General features: G+C 39.0%; 1 protein-coding gene across 8 annotated transcripts in view; it reads right to left on the minus strand.

The window, feature by feature from the left end:
* DENND1A (DENN domain containing 1A) overlaps positions 1 to 22,071 on the minus strand; it is a 413,337-nt gene that overhangs the window by 166,374 nt on the left and 224,892 nt on the right. For all 8 annotated transcript variants that reach the window (XM_077835776.1, XM_077835774.1, XM_077835772.1 and 5 more), the window contains exon 12: positions 12,867 to 12,968. In XM_077835776.1, the coding sequence (XP_077691902.1) occupies positions 12,867 to 12,968 (102 nt within the window). The remainder of the gene's footprint in view (positions 1 to 12,866; positions 12,969 to 22,071) is intronic.

Here is a 22,071-nt window from a genome sequence, read left to right on the forward strand (position 1 = left end):
ATTTTGTTTTTTACTATAGTTTCAACCAATTTGCTGGGACTGAAGTTAGCCGTACCATCCTGTAATTGCCAGATCACCTCTGAAGCCTTTTTTAAAAATAGGTGTTACATTAGCTACCCTCCAGTCATCTTTTACAGAAGCTGATGTAAGCAACACATTACATACCACAGTCAATAGTTCCGGAATTTCATATTTGAGTTCCTTCAGAACTTTTGAATGAATATCGTATGGTCCTGGTGATTTATTACTGTTTATCAATTTACTCCAAAACCTCAATTGACATCTCAGTGTGAGAAAGCTCCTTGCGATTTGTCATCTAAAAAGAATGGCTTAGGTGTGGGGATCTCCCCAATATCCTCTGCAGTGACCAATGCAAATAATTCATTTAGCTTCTCCACAATGGCCTTATCTTCCATGAGTGCTCCCTTAGCAATCTGATCATCCAATGACCCCACTGACTGTTGGGCAGGCTTTCTGCTTCTGATGTACTTAAAAATTTTTTTTGTAGCCAAACCAAAGGCGAGTGAAAGCCTCTGCAATTATTTCAGTTCTGGAATTCACACAACAATGGAGGACAGTTGTAATTAGTTTCTTCTAACTAACGAGTTAGTAGGAAGAGACAGATATTACAAAAAATCTACAGACCAATTTATTTATTTTTATATTTATATTGTCCCCATACACATGCACACAGCTGAATGGATTGACAGTTCCTCTTGCTTCATTTTAGCATCTGTAAGAGCCTCTGCATGCTGCTGAAATGTTATTTTGAAATTTCCAAAAGGAGAAGTCCCTAATGACTCATGGCAGATATCCCTGCGCCTCCTACAACCACCACATGCTCTAGGAGCTAGTCTTCTTCAGGGTGTAAGCATGTCATTGTCACAAAAGAACATGCATTTCAATTAGACCTGTCTGAAATTCATCATTTCCAGTTTGCGGGAAATCAACCAGAAAGTTTGTTAAAAAAAAGCAAAAGCTCTCTGGATCACTAGAAGCTGCTAAGTGAAACTGACATGATGTATTTAAATTTCACTGCTGCTGTTTAATAGTGGGCAGCTGTGAAACCGACATGATTCAGATAAGAAGTTGCTAGGGATCCCCAGGTCTACCAACTCTAGGGAAGCCTGGCCACGGTGACTGCTCCAGCACTGGGAACCCCATGACTTCCAAATTCCTGGATCAGCTGACTCCCCAGGCTGCCCAACTCCAGATGTCCCAAGAGTCAGGTGGTCCAAGGAGCCAAATGGCCTGGGAGTCTAGCTAAGTAGTAGGGAGTCTGGAAGCCTTGAGAATTCTGGCTTGAATTAGGGGTCACTTTGCTTCCAGGCTCCCTACTGTGATGCCAGGAATCTAGACCTTGAGAGCCATAGTTTGAGCCAGGGCTTTCACACACCCAGCTCTGGTGGCAGGGAGCCTACAAGGGCAGGAAGCCTACATGGTGGACCTGCGCAGGAGCCATGGATCTTGGAAGCCTGGAAGGCTCCCCAGCAGCCTGCCAGCAGAGCTGGCAGAGAACCAGACAAGGTTCTATTGGAACTCTGCTAGCGATTTGATAAAAATCTGTAGAACCTGAAGTGTTTTTGGGGTTCCATAAATTGGCATTTTTCGATGAAATTGTTTCACTGGGAAAATTTCTGACCAACTCTACTTTTTACTCTACCATTTCAACCATAAGGAAGATAAAATGCTGCTGTATGAGGCAAATATGCACAGGTGATATTTAGTTACAATTCAAGTCAGATTAAGGGAGCATGATATCGTGAGATGAGAAAGAATTAAGGATTTGTAAAAGTCATGTACAACGTTTGATGAGGCATTATACAAGATACATCATCCCTGTTATTTTGGCCAGACCGGATTACGGTACATATTGTAGTTTAGATGCTCTTTTTATTCAATATAGAATTGTCAACATGGTCCCTTTGCCTGCCTAGAGTAATTCTATAAAAACAAGTATAGAAAAACATTTGACAAGAAGGTCATTAGTTAATTAGGGCAGGAACAAGAAATCATAAGCAGGCCCAAAGATCTGTGTTTTCTCTCTGGAGCTGAAGTATCAGATTATTAAAGATTTTTTTCTTTTTGTTCTTTATGAATGGTACTGAATAAAGTTTAATATTAATGCCTGCCATATAAAAGAAATGACACAAATATTTTATAAGTGGTTTATAAACGTTTTGGGATAGATATGTAGCTTTATATAAGTTTATTCTAAAAAAAGCTAAAATATGTAAAGAATAAATTCTGCATGCATGTAGAACGCCTATCACAATAGGTTCCCAATCCTGATTACATAGTACAAATATGAAATAAAAGATTTTTGAGGATATCCAGACTGAGTCACCACACTCATATCCCTTAATGTATTTTAAAAGCTTGAACTGAAATTCTAAATGAAATGTTTTTATTCAAGTAAAAAAAAAAAACCTTATAAAAATGACAAAAGTATCTCCCAATGACAATGGTGACATTTCCATCCTTTGAAATGGTCGATATCAACTGAGGCTCTTTTCTTCCTGCTTCTCAAAGGCTCTACACCACCTGTGCGTCAGATTATTCCTCACTTAACCTTCACTGCCCTTTCTCTTTCATACTGGAGGTGTTTAATTACCTCAGATTCACAGAGCTGCACATAAGGTGAACATAGTCCTAATGGTCTCATTACCATTTACACAAAGAAATGCTCACTGATAGTAACTAAGCAAATATCAACTGTATATCCTCTTACACAGGCAAATTTAAAAACTATCGAAGCATTCAGGTTACCTGAATTTTCTTTGGTCTTCTCTCCATACTCCAAGGGCTGCAGTTTTGAAGGATTACCCATTGCCATTTTCTGTACTTAAAATTTTCTCATATATAAATAGGATGTGACTTAGTTTGCTGTCTTTCCTTTTTAGTGCTTGCAGCTCAATAACTTCTGAAGTAAGGTTGAATATCTACATACTATTGTTACTGACAGCATTTTTGCTTTTCAAACACAAGCAGAGAAATAAGTTTAAAAAAACCTCTTCACACATTAACGTTTAACTTGCTGTCTGAGCTGCAATGACTGCAGCCAAATCATTAACAAATAGTTTCATCAGCAGCAATTTTTGGTGTTGAAGACGCTGGGACAGGATAAGTTCACTCTTTGCACTTGTCTTCACCACAGAGCTAAATTGGCACTGCTGCAAATGATGCAGCAGCATTGATTTAGCAGGTCTAGTGGAGACACGCTCAATAGATGGTAGAGCGCTCTCCCATCGATTTCTGTACTCTGCCTCAACGAGAGGTGGAAGCAATGTCAGTGGCAACACATCTCCCGTCGACATAGAGTAGCGTGGACCCCGCAATAAGTAGATCTAAGCTATGTCAACTTGAGTTACGCTACTTATGTAACTCGAATTGTGTAGCGGAAATCGACCAGTAGCTGTAGTGAAGACAAGCCCTTTGAAACAGATGTCACGGAAGTGAAATTGGTGAAAAGACAGAAGATGTAGGAAGGAGTACTAATACCACATACTCCTGAAAGAGACTCAGCTACTGCTTCCTTTGCTTTACATGACATAGAATGCCACAGCTTAAGACAGAAAGATGTCTCACCGATGGGATGGGGGTAGATTTCAGAGGTCAAATAGGTGTAGGAAACCAACAGTCCTCTTGATTTACAGAAGAAAATGAACGGTTGCAAGCAATTCATACTGATAAATATAATAGAAATAGCTATATCATGTAAGCCTAAACATTAAAGCCTTCTTTTGTTTCAGCTTTAGGTGCCATCTTGAGATACTTATTGGGACAATACTGTTGGCTGCATTCCATGCAACGATCACTAATGGAATCTCACCCACGAACTAATTCCTCTCCAGGTTATTTTTAGTGTTGAGATTCTCCTGCCTGCTGGATTAGGTATGACTGGCCATACTTTCTGAAATAGCCCGTCAGCTCACATGGTATGAACTGATAGTTATGATTTTCCAATTTATCTTGAAGATCTCCATGTTTCTTTCCAGGGATCATAGATCTGTGTCCCAACCTCCTCCATGTCTCTGAAACTCTACCAAAGGATGTCTGTCTTAATTCTTTTGCTACCAGTGTGCATTGCTGCTCAGAAGACAAGCTTTGGGCTAGAAAAAACCAGGAACCATAAGGAAGTCTGAGGATTTTTAAGAGCACTAGAAATACAATATATGCATTGTCTCTGTGTAATCCTGTTTATGGTCTACTTAATGAGTGGGGGCTTGGCCTCGCTGAACAGTTTTTCTTGAAACTTGCAATTCTGCTGTCTAATTTAAGCATTTGCAATTCTGCTGTCCTAGTTAAACATTCACCTTCTTTCTAATTTTTCTTTATGTTTCTCAAAATCTAAAAAGGTAATGTCTTTTTCGCTGGTACATGCTACAATATGGATTGCAGGAAATGTAACCCATATTAATACGTTTAACTTGCTCGTGTCAAACTTTTGTTCCAGATACAATTACAAAGAGATTTCTGTATATTTATTTTTAACTTTTTTTGAAGCACTACAGTGATTCTGTCATAAGAGGACTAATATTACTATTACAAACTATAAGATGGAGAATTAAGGAAGTGTCCAGCAATGCTTATAAATCCAAATGCTATAGTTTATGTCAACGATCCATGCATTAATGAGCCTTTAAGCACATACTAACATGATAGACCATAACAGTTTTAGTGGGTCTATCATGTCCATAATCTATGGCTCATTTCCTTTAATTGAAACCATAATGTCCCCGAAAGAGCTGGCTCTCAATAGGCCAAATGTAACAACAGCTCCATCAGATTTTCAAGTTTGAACAGGATACAAATAAGCATAATTCTTATTTTCATCTGTAACTCACCCATGTTTGAAAGGCCAGGTAACCGCTGTAACTTTTATTTTCTTGGCTTTTGCTTTCTATGTTAGCATAAAAATAGGTTATTTTAATTTATGTCTCTCTTAAAAGATTGCACTGCAGCTACATCTTGAAGATATCTCATAATCAACCCAGAAAAATTGTTAGTGTGTTTTTTTATTAGTGTAAACTTGGGGAAAGATGCACTTGATGCTGAAGTACAGGAATGGCAGTCAGAAGATCTAGATTCTATTCCTGGCTCTCTGACAGTCTTTTAATGTGGCCTAAAGCAAGTTATAACCTCTCTGCATCTTAGGTTCCTCATTTATGAAAGAAGTAGAATAATGACATACCTCACTGAGGTGTTGTGAGGCTTAATAAATTAGCATTTCTAAATCACTTAGATCCTCAGATAGACTGTGTTAACTATTTACTGATAAAGAACTGCATTAAAAAATTAAACTCATTCCTGTGTGGTATGTATAAGAGGAGAGTTTTAAGCCTCCTTTAAAATTAAATTTAACATGGTACTACAGTGTGCTTATTTTATGGATTCACACTCATTTCAAACTAGTCTACCTCAATAACCACTTTTTAATATAAAATAATGTAGCTTAAATAACAAAGCATTAAAAATAATGTATTTAGAGAGACTGATGAGTGAACAAAAGTAAAGCTGCTCCTTTGTTTACTCTAGAATAAATTAATACATAAAACAAAGTAGACTGCATAAACTGAACTATTGGTATTCTGCCTAAAGAGATGGTAATGCTTTTTCATTTTTTGTAATAAGATGGTGACCGCTCAATACAAAGATTATTTCTAACCAAACAACCTACATATATACATACAGCCTACCCTGGGAGTGTTTTTAAAGAAGATTTTTATACTTCTGGCAGTTCAGGTTTAAAGGTCAGATTGAAACTATCACCATGTTTCAAAATGCAATCTGTGCAATGCAGCATAATGAAATGGTTCAGTAAAGGTGCTAGTGGAAATTCTTTTAATTAGGTCCAAGGCTTTTCAGCTGTCAACATGAATAAAGAAACATTCTCTAGCAAACAGAAAAAAAGAAAATATAAATGGAAGTTACCTTTCAAAAATGGATTTGCAATTGAGAAACAGAAGTTAGTATTGCTATGATAGCTCAAAAAACATGTTTCAGTTCCCACAAAGAAGAGAAACAAACAGTAAAGTGTAAGAGCATCTAATTGTGAAAGTTTGCTAATGAATGGGATATAAATACAATGCAAAAAATAATTTACAGACAGCCAAAAATAATCAGAAGCCAATTGCAAGTACTCATAAATACATATCACGAGTAAGATCTCCTTGGTGCAATATACAAGGCACCTCAAATCAATGGCCTTAATCTAATAAACATTGCACAATGAAAGATTAAACTTAATATTTTTATTTCTTGCACTAAAGTAATTATACCTTATCATATGAAGCTCTAATGTCTACAACTAAGACTCCAATGAGACACTCTTATCATTTGAAATACTTAAAAATAAATTGATAGGGGCTGTACAAAGTATATAAAAGCAGAAAAACTGAAGCCATTGCTGAAACTCATTGAAGGGTATGTAGGAAACATGCCAGCAGCAAATGCAACTGGAAGATCATCACAGTTCTTAATAAACCTCCTTTCTTAATATTGGCAATTTTAAAAGGCATATTGCTATTCTAAGTGCTCTTTGTCACTCTCATATCATCAGCAACAGGCCACAATATCACAAACACAAAGTTGAGCAGGGACAGACTTTAGCATTTCAAACATTTACCTACTAATGCAGATGTTTGCACCTTGATTTTCAAAGGAGCTGACCTGGGCAATTCAGGAAGTCTGATAGCTAGAAGGTACTGCTGAGTCAAGCCAGAGCAAAGCACTGACATTCTGTGTTAGGTGTTTAATCTGATTCTACTGGAACTATCACAAGGTTATCCAACCTCTGTAACATGCACATTCACTGGAGAGACATTTCACAATAGCCCATTTTCACTCTGAAATGGTAACAAATAACTCACTCTGAACTATGGAAAGACCACAGTTTCGGCAGCAATGTCATACCCAAGTATGACTCTCAGAAAAAGTCTCCAGCAAAATCATAGGACTTAAGGGATTCTTTTTTCAATGTAGCAAAAAGAGTTGTTCAGAAAAACAAGTAGACTATTAAAATTTCCTATTGCATGAGTAGCCTGCCAGTGAATACACCAAAGTAAATGTTACTCAGCTCTGCAGAATGCAAATGGATTTAATTCACCAAAGTAAATTTTGCGTATATTCAAGAGTTAATGAAGTGCTCAGTGCTCACATTACCTTGCAGTATTGAAAGCATGGTTTGACTTAACAGCCATTCATGACTGTGGAACTGTTAGCGATATTTTTAGTCCCTCAGCTAACATAGACTGGCATAGCCCCCAATAGATCACAAATGCATCCATGTGGAGTGAGCCCAGTGGAGAGAGAGACTCGCCAGAATCTCCCCCTCCTTTCTTCCTACCTCCCCCCCCCCGAAGAAAGTGTGTATAATAGATCAGCTTCAGAGTCTCCCTGCTGTGATGAACAACTTGATCCACTTACAGTTCCAAACACACGATGCATGAAAGAACAGACATAAATTCACTTCTTGCAAAGAAAAACAGTTGCTCTCTAGTGGTGAAAGCCAAATATTAAAACAGTTTAAAGGAAAGGAAAAGACCTAGAGGAGAACAATTAATTATCTAGATAACTAAAATAATGAAACAAGGAGGAATACAAATGAGGAATAAGACGGAAACACTGATTCCAGACATTAACTACACAAAGCAAAATGATTCAAGTTAAGTCTTTGTTACCACACATATTCAACCCAGCTGTGTTTATATAGCAGTTGTGAAAAAAAAATACCATGTATGTTATTTATGTGTCATACCAGTTAATTGAATTTGCTAGCAGCACTTCCTCTGCAATGCTCCAAACATCCTCTAAGAAAAATGTAGCTTTTAAATAGACCTGCAGAAAACTGAATCAAGAATTTTGAACTAATAAAACACAACTCTTTACTGTTATAAACTTGAAGTAAAAGTAAATAATGAAAGGAAGGAAGTCTCTTAAAATTTATTACATTCCAAAGCTTGAAGTTTTGGGTTTATTGGTGAAGTCTCTTCTGATGTTCTACAGTGCTCCTGTAATAGCTCTTTTAATGAAGTCCCATAAAATTTAATATAATACTTGATTGTTGACAAATCATATATACATACGAGGCCCAGGATTCACTGTATCCAGACATTTCTTACATAATTCTATGAAATTTACAAGTTTGACATTTCCACAGTTGTGCATATTAGCATGAGTGATGACAAGCTGGCAGATTTGGATGCAAAGAATAAAGTCAAAATGAAGAGCTATTTAAATACCAAAAAGAGGCACTGAAATAACTTTAACAGACTGAAATGCTGACGAAAGCCAGGGAGCATAGAATCATACATAACTCACTGCTTCCTGCCTACCTGGCTATATACAGCGATGAACGGAGTCACATCGCAGACTACTGAAGAGTGAAAGGATATCACAGTGGCAAGCAGTGAGCATGCATGAATTACCCAGTGCAATGAATGGGAAACATACTTGGATTGCCTTCTGCCCTGAGGGAATAGTCGCTTTCCAATGGACATGGATAGTCTCTCACCAGGCTGTGGTAACTGGAAATCATTGTTCTTACAGCAAACAATGATCATCCAAACTAACTAGCATTAAGCTATAACAATGCATGTGACTTATCCCAGCAGAGGAATGGAAACACTTCAGGGGTAGGGGCATCATTTAGAATGTGGCAATTCCAGAAGTTTGATATATGCCACTCTTGCTGAGGATAATCTCCATGGAGCAGGTCCTCAAGGAATCAATTCTGAAGCACTTAGAGGAGAGGAAAGTGATCAGGAACAGTCAGCATGGATTCACCAAGGGAAAGTCATGCCTGACAAATCTAATTGCCTTCTATGACGAGATAACTGGCTCTGTGGATGAGGGGAAAGCAGTGGATGTGTTGTTCCTTGACTTTAGCAAAGCTTTTGACATGGTCTCCCACAGTATTCTTGCCAGCAAGTTAAAGAAGTATGGGCTGGATGAATGGACTATAAGGTGGATAGAAAGTTGGCTAGATTGTCGGGCTCAACGGGTAGTGATCAATGGCTCCATGTCTAGTTGGCAGCCGGTATCAAGTGGAGTGCCCCAAGGGTCGGTCCTCAGGCCGGTTTTGTTCAATATCTCCATAAATGATCTGGAGGATGGTGTGGATTGCACCCTCAGCAAGTTTGCAGATTACACTAAACTGGGAGGAGAGGTAGATACGCTGGAGAGTAGGGATAGGATACAGAGGGACCTAGACAAATTGGAGGATTGGGCCAAAAGAAATCTGATGAGGTTCAACAAGGACAAGTGCAGAGTCCTGCACTTAGGACAGAAGAATCCCAGGCACCGCTACGGACTAGGGACCGAATGGCTCGGCAGCAGTTCTGCAAAAAAGGACCTAGGGGTTACAGTGGACGAGAAGCTGGATATGAATCAACAGTGTGTCCTTGTTGCCAAGAAGGCCAATGGCATTTTGGGATGTATAGGTAGGGGCATTGCCAGCAAATCGAGGGATGCGATCGTTCCCCTCTATTCGACATTGGTGAGGCCTCATCTGGAGTACTGTGTCCAGTTTTGGGCCCCACACTACAAGAAGGAAGTGGAAAAATTGGAAAGAGTCCAGCGGAGGGCAACAAAAATGATTAGGGGACTGGAACACATGACTTATGAGGAGAGGCTGAGGGAACTGGGATTGTTTAGTCTACAGAAGAGAAGAATGAGAGGGGATTTCATAGCTGCTTTCAACTACTTGAAAGGGGGTTCCAAAGAGGATGGATCTAGACTGTTCTCAGTGGTAGCTGATGACAGAACAAGGAGTAATGGTCTCAAGTTGCAGTGGGGGAGGTTTAGGTTGGATATTAGGAAAAACTTTTTCACTAGGAGGGTGGTGAAACACTGGAATGCGTTACCTCGGGAGGTGGTGGAATCTCCTTCCTTAGGAATTTTTAAGGTCAGGCTTGACAAAGCCCTGGCTGGGATGATTTAGTTGGGGATTTGTCCTGATTTGAGCAGGGGGTTGGACTAGATGACCTCCTGAGGTCCCTTCCAACCCTGATATTCTATGATTCTATGATTTGCAAGGCTACTGCCATGGAACCCCTAGGGGTGAGAACAGATGTTTTTAGTTATGCTTCCACTTCCTTTCATTTAGTGACTTTAAAGTGACTCAGGCTAGCAAAATTCTGAACTTTTTTCCCCCTGAAATTTTGCTTCATGAATACAGCCATTTCTGTCTCTTGGCTGTTTGGAGGTCTGTGTGAAATAGATTCTGGGGTCTTATCCACAACACAAAGGCCAACACCTCTCTTGGAACTAGTTGGCAGACAGCAGGCAGGCTTAGCACTGAACTATGCAGGGTGAATACAAATGACTTCTTCCATGTCGAGTTATTCTTACCAGGAATGCTTGAAATATGCTGGTGATGAGTAAGGATGGATGCATGGTGTTGGGAGGCTTGAACACTTTCTCCAGATTCCTCCTATCTCTGTTTATTGCTCTGCGATTGGAACAGCTGTGCCATATTAGTGCAGGATATCAAAAAGATAGATATTCTGCACATCAAAATTACATGAATATGACTTATCTAGACAAACAGCTACCAACACGATGCTCACCTTCCTGTGTGTCAGGACTCAAAACACTGCTTCTTTATAGGCCTCAAAGCCCCACAGCCAGAAGTCATGTTGTTTCAGTGTTGTGGACAAATTACATATTTGACATGTAGGTAGTTGTATATCCAATCTGGACAGCAGACCTTCACCACAGCAGCCAAGCTACAGTTATACATTTTTATTTTGATCTGAGGATCTGGACTGGTGAGGATTAACTGAGTAAGTGATAGGCTAATGCTGGGAGCGAGGGTACATGGCGGTAGGGTGTTTGCTCTTCTAGTTCCCGCTGCTAAATGATTCACAGTCAAGCCTCATCATCAACCAGGAAAATTCACTCACACATTCAATGACTACTACAAAAATGAAATAGGGCTTCCCTTTAGTGAAAAATTAGTCACAGTCTATGATCATCCTGCTGAAAATTGCAGCAGAAAACTCAACGTTATCAGCAAAGAGAATCCACCTTTCCACAACAAACTGGGACAAAGCAAGGTATTTCAGCATCACTGTGATGCCAATCATCTCTGCAACGAAGGCAAGAGCCCTCCATGTGAATGCCTAGTATTCTATTAAATGGACAGACTCACATCTCAGGACACATGACTATCCTTTGAGTGAAATATAAGGTACTCCTTTTTCAGTCTGAAATTTTTGAAGTTTTTCAAAATGCTCCAAGCAGGTCCTATGGGAGAAAATCTTGAAAATGTTACACTGCCACTTTTCTATGAGCTGCAACAGTAGCCTGCATTTTGGTCACCATGCAATAACAATTATGCTTCAAACAGGTGAATGACAAGGCGAAGCATGGCAGAATATTCATTTGTTATATATAATACTGAAAAGCTATAGAGAAATCCTTGCTTGAGTTTACTTCTCCCGAACCACAAAAGAACCAGATTACATTCTGAACTACCCTGCACATCAATTTCGTATTCAACTGCACACTAAGACAGGATTTTATTTAGGTCATTAAGTTAAGTGAAAGGAAGCACACTTTACAAATTATGGATCCTAATAGCCAACTGAATATTTTGAGCGTGGCTAGTAAGAGAATCTCAGATTTTTCTGTCTTCTCCCAAAAAGACACCAGTCAGACTAGAAAAAGCTTCTAGTGTACTTGCTCTACACACTTTGCCACTCATCTCCTCTTTTAGTTTCATTAATAAAGATACTCTACTATCAGGTGGCATCAATACAGTGCAACATAAATTGGGCACATCTTTGTCTCAGTACATTTAAAGAACCAAACATTCAGTAGTTGAGACATTTTAAATGGAATTAAAGTATCGCTCCAATACAAGAAAGGAGGCCTGTAGGGAGGAATAATAGTTTGAGAATTATTTTCACAAAACAGTCTTAGGGCAGGTCTACGCTACGGGGCTAAGTCGACCTAAGTTACGCAATCCAGATATGTGAATAACGTAGCTGGAGTCGACGTACCTTAGGTCGAATTATTGCGGTGTCTACTCCATGCTGGGTCGACAGGAGAAACTTTCCCATCAACTTACCTTATGCTTCTCATTCCAGTGGAGTATCAGAGTCGAGGGGAGAGCGATCGGCAGTTGATTTACCGGGTCTTCACTAGACCCGCTAAATCGACCCCCGGTGGATTGATCATCACAGTGTCGATCCATGGTAAGTGGCGACAAGCCCTTAGTAATGGATTATCAAGCGAGTGACCTGATTTCAAAATTATGTTAAAAACAATACAGGACACTGATTAAAATTCAGAGATCCAGTTGGGGGAAACCAGGGGAAAAGATTCATTAAGGTATCTCCAAAAATAAATGTCAGTCCTTTATTGTTCTTTTAGGATGTAAGGATGGCTTGAAATTCCCTCTTCACACAGCACTCTGCTCCACCCCAAAAAATCTGCTTGAATTTCATTTTTTTTTTTAATTTTGTTTCACAGTAGATATGTCATACATGTTCTTTCTTTTCTTCCTGCAAGACTTTGTAATTTTTAGAGGATTTGGAGTCTGACATATTAACTCAGTATTTTAATCGAAGTTGCAGCATTCCCAGCTTAAGTGTCAACTTTGCCTCCCTGTCATTCAGAGGTTGCGCAAAAAGTAACCTACGTTTCAGCCTCCTGATGTTCTTTTGGGTTCCATATCCCTCAAAGATTACTAAATTCTGTCAGGCAAAAAAGATAAAGACAGGGTAAGCAGTTCACTTACCAGAACACATGGGGGCTTTGGCACCATCATCAGACACATGATAGAAACTGAACGGATAAAAAGGATTACTATTTCTAGTAATGCAGTAGCTTAAAATATCCAAACAATTTATACGTACCACATCATTGGGAAGGCTCTGTAGGTCATCAAAAGGGGTTTCCAGTGTGTTGGTATCAACATTAAGAATCACCACATCTTCCAGGGCCATATTTCTAACTTTCTAAAAAAATGCCAAAGTCAGAAAAGGAGGGGGAGGGAAGTCAAATCTTATCCATAGACAATATCAATCATAACATAACATTCTGCTAACTACACTATTCCCCAAACACTTTAAAAGAAGCAAGTGGTTTCCTCCTACTCCTCACCACTTGTGTGTTTGTGTGTGTGTATGTGGTGTTTATTGTTTAACATTTGTTGTTTTTGTTTTTCCATTTCTTCAAATTAAATCCTTAACCTGCAGAAGGAAGTTTCTTAGCTTCCTGCGTACTGGGATTTCTGGAGGAATCATAATGTCCTTCTAGATCATTCAAGTAAGGAGGTATTTCAAGCTTTTCTAACATTCATTTACTTCTTGTTTCCCCTTTCAGTCCTGATTCAAAGCAAAACTTCTAGCCACATCAAGACTCAAAATACGTAATTTTTAAAAAATTCAGTATTTTGTTTAAATAGCAAACAAAGTTGGCTTTTCCAGTTGCTGAAGTGCTAGTAAGGCCAACCTTGGATCTGCGTTACCATCTCTGGCTTTGCCTTAGCACCTCCAACGCTTCCTCATTCACAAATGAGATTACACTTGAGCAAAATGGACAGTGTTCAAGATAAACTGAGTGAGAAGGAAGCTAGAATTCTTTTCTTCCTTAATACTAGGATTTCCAGGACACCACAAAAAATTACAAAATACTTCCAGGATTCTAACACAGGTCTCCTCACCCACAAGGCTTTGAGAAAAGTCCCACTTAATGTTATTTCTTTTGGGTTGCTACCCAAATAATATGATGTCTAAGGCCTTGTCTATACTGCCACTTACAACACTGAAACTTTCTTCGCTCGGGGTGTGAAAAAACACCCCCCTGAGCAATGCAAGCTTCAGCGCTGTAAAGTGGCCGTGTACATAGTGCTACAGTGCTGGGAGCTCTTCCCCTCACGGAGACGGTTTTATTACAGCACTGGGAGAGCACCACACAGCCTAACGTCACGGCAGCGCTTTAACATCAACTGTGTAGACATACCGTAAGAGCAGCAAACTCCACAGCAAACTGATGCTCAAATCTTAAACCAATCTTTGTAAGGCAAAACCAGACAGACTACATGGCCACATATATTTGGCTAAACTTATTTGCTAAGAAAGTGGATGTCTAACATGCAAAAAATTGATAACTGATTAGGAAATTTAAGTCTAAGATTGCCCTTTGAACCTTTCAGAAATTTTACTGGGTTTTTCACTTCAAAGGCCTAGTTAGAGAGTTAGAGGAAGAACTTTGTGGGCTACAGAACTCAATTAGAAATTGTAAGTCTTCTGGACAGAGGAACAGAAGGGCTTCTGGAAACGAACACATGAGAGAACCATTACAAAGGGATGGAAATGATACAGATTTGGAACGTTGTTCCTGGAAGAAAAATCTTTTCATCTTTTTGTTTGTACACTTGGGCAAAAAAGGTTCTAAGCCCCAATGCACACAACCGCTTCTCAACAGTCAGCTGGAATGAGGTTTTTGACTCCGTTCCCAATCCCCAAGTGAAAGCACTGATTGCTGTGTGTTTAAGGTTACATTTCCTACAATGGTACACAGATGCACAATAGAAGAAAAGCACAGCCTCTTTTTGAAAAGAATAGCCCTTGGTAGCTTTTGCTGTTTAAGTACCCAAGAAGCAGAAGAATGCCAGATTTCATTTCCCCTCTTAAGCAAGATTAACCGCACTGCTGGTGGTTTCAATAATGGAATTTAAATATTCCCTTAATCAATTTTTCCATCCAACCTGGGAACTGTATCTACAGATAGTTTTTAAATTCACATATAAGTAAGTGGAATATCCAAGTATCTTATTTTATTTATCTATATATTCACCAGATCCTGAGTTTGATCTTCTCTCTCCACCTACCTAGGCTGCCACCAGCCAAAGAAGCACGGTAATGGTCCTGAGCATGTTCTGATGAGGTATTCGGACAGCTGGATGAGAAAAATTAATAGTAATCTCAACCCACAATGTTATTTCTTTTGAAACATCCTCCTATGAAATCTGATCCACGTACACTACATTTCTACAGGGAACTAGAAATGTGAGTTCCTGTGAAGCACACATCCAACAATACTGGATCTTCTGAAAAGAAAACACAGAATCCAAAATGTTTCCAGATCAGGAAGACATGGACTGACACTTGAAATGCATTAGCAACTTGGACAGAGTCAAGAATGTATTCTATCACAAACCTGGCCTATAAGGTAGAGATGGAGTGAGAAAAAGTATTGATGGCGAGAGGAAGCAAGAAAGGAGAATACATAATGAACTGTCTGTTCAAAACATAGATGGAGGAATTCATTTAAGTTTTTTTAATACCAGGAGACAGAGTCTGGCAATTCATTGGCTTGTTATCTCAGGACTTCATGCAACTTCTGCCCTCTAAGTGGCAAGGAAAGAAAATAACATGCTTGTTAAAGGGTGACAGTGTCTAGTCAACTGCACAGTTTCAAACTAACAGACACCAAGAAGCAACTAATGAGATGGTTGATACTCAATATTCAAATGGTCAGAGTTCAGATACTGGTGTTACAGGGGGCGAAATACTGTAGATAGACCACCATACCAGAGACTACCCACTGGAGGGCTGATAGTATCATTCTGGAGGACATCAAACCACACTGGTACATGTGACAGGCAATTTCTAAGCATGAGAGAGCTAGGTCTGGAACAGCAGTGGTTTTGTAGTTAGAGATTGGTGAAGGGGCTTTGACATGGGGTAGACAGGCCCAGGACCTGCAAGGACAATGCCTGACAGTTGGAACCATTAACACCAAATTCACACACACACAAAAAAGGAACTATGAAGTATGGTAATAGAGGAAATTTTCCAATAAAATGGTAAACTATTATCTTCCCCGAACAGTGCCACTCTCTCGAATAAACAAACTGTCTGCTTTTAAAGTCTGCTATAGAAAACCCTTTTAATCTCACACCCTCCAACCATATAGAGCAGTCTCTAAAGCCAATTAATTAGGTCATTTATGCACAATCCCTCTAGCAAGGGACAGGTCTCTAAAAAACTTTTTGTGGGGAAAAGGATGTTAAAAAAGTGAGGCTAGGGAACTAAATGTGTGTCAGCAAAAAGTAATACATGAAAGAAAGCATAAGAAAAATTTAGATCAACGTTTTTAAAAATGGGAACCTAAAGTTACGTTATTACAGGCAGCCGCAGGCACCTAAATAAGCAGCCTCAGCTTTCAAAGGTGCTGGGCACCCAGAAGAGCCCATCAACTTCAAGAGTGGTGGTTAGGTGCTTACAATCAATCAATCCATCCATCAATAAAGCTCTTTATTTAGCGTACATCTACACTGTAAACCGTCCTGTCCGGCAGTGAGTCTCAGAGCCTGGGTCAAATGATGTTCCCACTTGCGGTGGACCTTAGTCTCTGAGACCCTCCCCTCTCCACTTTTCAAAGTGTGGGCTCCAGCCTGAGCTGGAATGTCTACACCACTATATTTAGTCCCGGGGTGTGAGCCTGAGTCACCTGACCGAGGTTCTGAGACTTGCTGCTACAGATATATGACTTCATCTTTTGTTCTGTTGTGGGTTTTTCATTTTTGGGGTTTTTTTTTTGCAGTGTAGATATACCCTTAGATGCATAAGTCTGCACTTTGAACCCTAAAATTAAGCTTCTCTTTCTGAAGTTCCTGGCTTTGAATGGTATATTTAAGGCTAACTGCCTGCTCTGCTCAATGCCAAATTATAGCTAAAACACTCACACAATCCATTCAATTGCCACATACTATAAATAGATCGCTATCTTCTGCACAGAACCCAACTTGGAGGTTGTTGTTGTTTTGCTAAAATATTTGCCATCAGATCTACAAACTAATTAAGTCTGATTTTAAGGGAAGACTATTCCATGTAATTCTTTCCTTAGAAAAGGAGCACAAGTCCTTCATGAAAAGCAAGATACTTTCCTCCCCACTCTCAGGAACCAAAAGGTCACTCAGTTGGCTTACATCTGATAAACTCTAAGGTAACCCAGGAGTCTTGCTTCTCCTGGGAGTCAGGAAGCAGCAGACAAACTGATTTGCTCCTTCCTGCTTCAGAAAATTAAAAATCTCAGTTATACTCAGAGGACTCTTGAAAGCACCAACAAAAAATCTTTAGCAATGTGCTTAACCAAAGCCAGAAGCTTTTCAAAATTGAGCACCAGAAGGACAAGACAGAAGGAATTAAACCTCCTCTTGATTATCACAGGAGCAGCAGCAGTGACCTACACATACAAATTTGAACTTGCCAGTGGGTGTTTCTGTAACTTGGATGAAAAATCTATGGGTATGTCTACATTGCAATCATACACCCATCACTGGCCCATGTCAGCTGACTCGGGTCACAGGGCCCAGGCAATAGGGCTATAAAACTGCAGTGTAGACGTGCAGACACGGGCTGGAGCCGGGGCTCTGGGACCCTCACAGCATCCTGTAAAGCAGCATCCTTTCACAACAAACGTCTTAATAAAGGAAGATACGTTACAACTCTGTGGGTACCTTAAAGACACTTCTGGATTGAGATACATGGTTGCTGCAGAATTATGTGAGTAGTTCTCTTCTAATGGTGGCATCCTTCAGCCCAGGGGGCAAGAGTGTGTGTCTGGGAATCAAAGCCACTTTTCATGTGAGAGCTCTCATAAAAGCCCCCAACTTGCAAATCCGCTTTTCACCTTAAATGCACCAAATTCCAAAAGGTACAACTAGCTTCAATTTATTAATAGTCTCATTGATTCTCCATCCCCATACCCTAATACCAAATGCATCATCAGTAAATCACAAAGAATAATATTCTATTTATCACAGCCGCCTAACTAGCTAAACAAAATATTGGAAACAATGCACTGCATGCTTAATAAAATGAAGTAGATGTATTAAATCAGTATTTTACAAACAGTACAGAGAAACAGAGAATAAGAGGAAAATATGACTAGAAATAGCTGCATAAACTCTGCAGCACACACAGTCATAGTATATTAGACAATTTGTGCATTAGTTTGCATTTGTCTAATTTTCCTATAGACTTTGAGCATGTGTTGATTCAAAACACTCCAGTGAAGATATGGGTCATCTGCTCATAAAAAGGAGAGGTTCCCCCCTCTTTTCACTTAATTCCCAGTAGCCATCATTCATTCATAATAAAATACGGCAAGACAGACTAACATCTCCACCTGCCTTTTATTTTAAATGCCACTTTTTAAAGAGTGGAGAGGTATGGAAACCCAGTTTAACAAGCACACTGAACCCATTGTTTATGGCCTCCATAAACATGGCTTAGTAAGAATTACTGACTTAATCAGAGTGAACTTATCTCCTGGTGAAAAGAGCACTTTAAATTTCAGAAATGGCACCTTTACTGTGAAAATCTCTTAACTTCTGAAACAAACTCCAGGGGGCCTTAAACACCAGGCCAGTAAATAAGCAGCAGTTAGTGTGATTTGTCCTGCTCATGAGCATCTGAACACTTGAAATCATTAAATTATTTTATGTAAAAGTCTGCAAAAACACTGAGAAACTATATTCAATAGAGAAGCATAAAAAAGGCAAGAGAGCCTGAGTGAGGCAAAAGGGCAATAATTAATCACATGTAAACAAACTTCTTCATCATTACTAACAGCTTATGTTATTAAATGTGAAAGAAAATATTAAATCAAGTTTATGACAGGTTTCAGAGTAACAGCCGTGTTAGTCTGTATTCGCAGAAAGAAAAGGAGTACTTGTGGCACCTTAGAGACTAACCAATTTATTTGAGCATGAGCTTTCGTGAGCTACAGTTCCGATGAAGTGAGCTGTAGCTCACGAAAGCTCATGCTCAAATAAATTGGTTAGTCTCTAAGGTGCCACAAGCACTCCTTTTCTTTTTGTAAATCAAGTTTATGTTTCACTGTTTATGCTCTTTGTTTACTTTTTGCCTTTCCTATGACTTGAACAATGTACTCAGTTACGCTTGTGTTTGTAGTTTGTTTCATTTTCAGGTGCTTACTACTACATTTGAATTTCAAATAAAAAATTCTATTTGTATAAAATGAACTATTGTCACTAGATTTAAAAAAACAGTGGAAACATCTCTCTCTTGGTCTTAGGATTTTTAGCTTTTTTAAAAACAATTTACAGTTTGAGACAAGTTTAACTTTACAGTAGGTCTTCATGATCAGATACAAAGGAGATGGGCATATTACAAATACTGCGGTGGGAGATATGAGACAGAAAACATATTTTCTTACTAAAAAAACAAATGTTCAAAAAGTTTACCAAACAAAAATAATACATTTTTCTACCATCATTTTATGTACTTTCTTAGAATGCAAAATATCATTCACAAGAATTAGTCTAAGATCTGTTTGCTTTATGACTTGTCTACATCACTGACAATTAATGTTTACAGTTTATTTACCAAAGAACACCACAATACTGCAGACAACAATGTGTCAATCTGGCTACCAGAAGCAGGAAAAGCAACGGATATAAAATTTTATTATTTCATGCCCCAACAGCAGCCAGAAGGACTTAATGAAATCACCCTTAGATTTACAATCTGAAATAGCTATTCAACAGGCAGATATGGTTAAGCTAAATGTACCCTCTGACCTTTCAACCCTTTGATCCTGGCACAGCAGGTGGCCTACTACCCCCTCCTGTGCATCTTCCACTCTTCCGCCAATCTCCTAACCTTGATGTGCAGTAGCCCTGATCCTACACAGGTGATTCTCAAGATCCTTATCATAAGCAGCAGCTGCTGCTAACTGAATGACAAAAATCACTAGTGCTGATGTGATCCAATACTATTGGGCAAGAGAGGAAAAGGCTTCTTTCTGCAGTTACTAAAAAGTTTTTTGGGTTGAAATTAATAAAGATCTCTCCTAAAAACTTCATATAAAAACATATCCAGAATCTCTTTTTAAATCCAAAGTCATTTTTCAATGATAGACCATTTTAAAAATAACTTTTCATGCATTTAGGGCAGTGGTTCTCAAACTATGGGTCGGGGCCTCAAAGTGGGTCGGGACCCCGTTTTAATGGAGTCACCAAAGCTGACTTAGACTTACTGGATCCCGGGGCTGAAGCCCGAGCCCCATTGCCCGGGGCCAAAGCTGAAGCCCTGGGCAGCAAGGCTCAGGTTACAGGCTTCCTGCCTGGGGCTGAAGCCTTAGGGTTTTGGCTTTGGACCCCTGCCTGGGGCGATGGGGCTTGGGTGGGCTCAGGCTTCGATCCTCCCTCCTGGGGTTGTGTAGTAATTTTTACTGTCAGAAGGGTGTTGCAGTGCAATGAAGTTTGAGAACCCTTGATTTAGGGTGTATTTCATCTCTTCCTCTAAAACAATAAACATGAATGCTTTCCAGTCAAAATATCTGCATATCCAAAAATTGGCTGTTTTATTTCTTTAAGTCTTGAATTAAAGAATGCTTTTTCATGTTCCCATGTGTCTGGTATTTCCTTACTATAAAATTTCAAAACCATTTCCAAAGTTATATGTAAAAAAGCCACAGCTTGGTAATGCGCTTATCAAGTTCACAAGTTAAACCCTTTATGAAGCACTAAAGATTATCCCAGCTAACATTACAAATGCAAAAATACACCATTATCACTACTACTGAAAAACCTCAATGGCTAATGGCAAAGATTTCATAGGTACTTACAGAATGGGTGTGTGAGTGCAACTGAAAGCTGGGTACATAGGGAAGGTCCAGAGACTATCATTCTATACAACTCTTATCAGAGGCTTACTGGGTCCAGCTAGACTAAAGATTTTAAAGAAGAACCTGAAAGTTATCCTATGACAACCATGTCTACTTCCACTGAGATAAACAAAAGTTCATCTCAGTGGAAGTAAACATAGTTGTCACAGGATATGCAGATTCAATATGCAGATACTGGATTTTGATCTTGGTAACTGTTCCTCATGCTTAAGTACAATAAAAGAGAGAAACGTTTCCTTGCTGACATATTTGATTGTAATATTTTGTACACAAAAACATGTCAGTGAATTTGACTGATCTAAAATATATTTATAGCCATAAATAAAAGATGCCTAAGCAATGAGATTTTCAGTTTCTTAAAGGTACACTATGTCCTTTCTTTATACAATGGCTGGGATGATAGTTTCATGCCCTGAATCCAGCATCACAGTGGCATGCATTATTGCATATTTACACAAAGGCTATGACTGTGGTAAGCGGTGAATGGAAGATTGTACTGTCAACAAGATTGTACTGAATATCTGACAGCTACAAAGGAATATCCCAAAACAGTTAAACAAAACCACATGTACTTAAATCCCAATAGATATCCTACTAGGTCAAGGGCATTCCTCTTCAATCAGCACCATCGCACTAATCGTTTAAACTACAAAAACAGTTGCTGAACCAATCACTTACTATGACAAAACATAGAGAGGTTGCCAACTAAGTTTAGCACTGCTCATAACACAAAGATTAACTTAAAATAATGTGTACTCTGAAATAGCGTTTAATATAGGGGTAGTAACAAAAGTGGAAGATTGAAGGAACGAGTTAATTTGAGATGGTTTCATTATCTTATCTCACTTCTATTTATCAGTACTAAATACTTATCTTTATCTAATATGAATTCGATTAGTACCATAAGCGTGCCCCATTATTCATGTAATAGTCTAAGCCTTGCTTATATAACAGCTTATAAACTTTTAGTCTTCTTTGAAGTCACTTTATGGATTGCTAAATGGAAATCTTATATAGAATGACTAACTAGGTGATGATAGAAAGACTGAAAAATTAAGAGCACCACACAGTTCCATATTTTCTACCAGGATTTTCCCTCATAAATCAGCTGGTGCCCTCTGACCTACCACAGGAGATTATCTTATCTTACTGGAGAACATTTCAGTCACACCAAATTAGACTTAACAGTCAATGGATACATTTGATATTTTAATCATAAGAAAAATTTGCCATTTTTCATTAAAATAGCTGCTGCCTCTATATAGACTCCATGGAACACCAGAAACTCACAGTTAACTCTAAGTGCACAATCGTTTGGAAAGGTCTGTGGAAATAGATTTCAGAGTGGTAGCCGTGTTAGTCTGTATCAAAAAAGAACAAGAAGTACTTGTGGCA

The sequence above is a fragment of the Eretmochelys imbricata genome, chromosome 16 (genome assembly GCF_965152235.1).
Source record: "Eretmochelys imbricata isolate rEreImb1 chromosome 16, rEreImb1.hap1, whole genome shotgun sequence".
Classification (NCBI taxonomy): domain Eukaryota; kingdom Metazoa; phylum Chordata; order Testudines; family Cheloniidae; genus Eretmochelys; species Eretmochelys imbricata.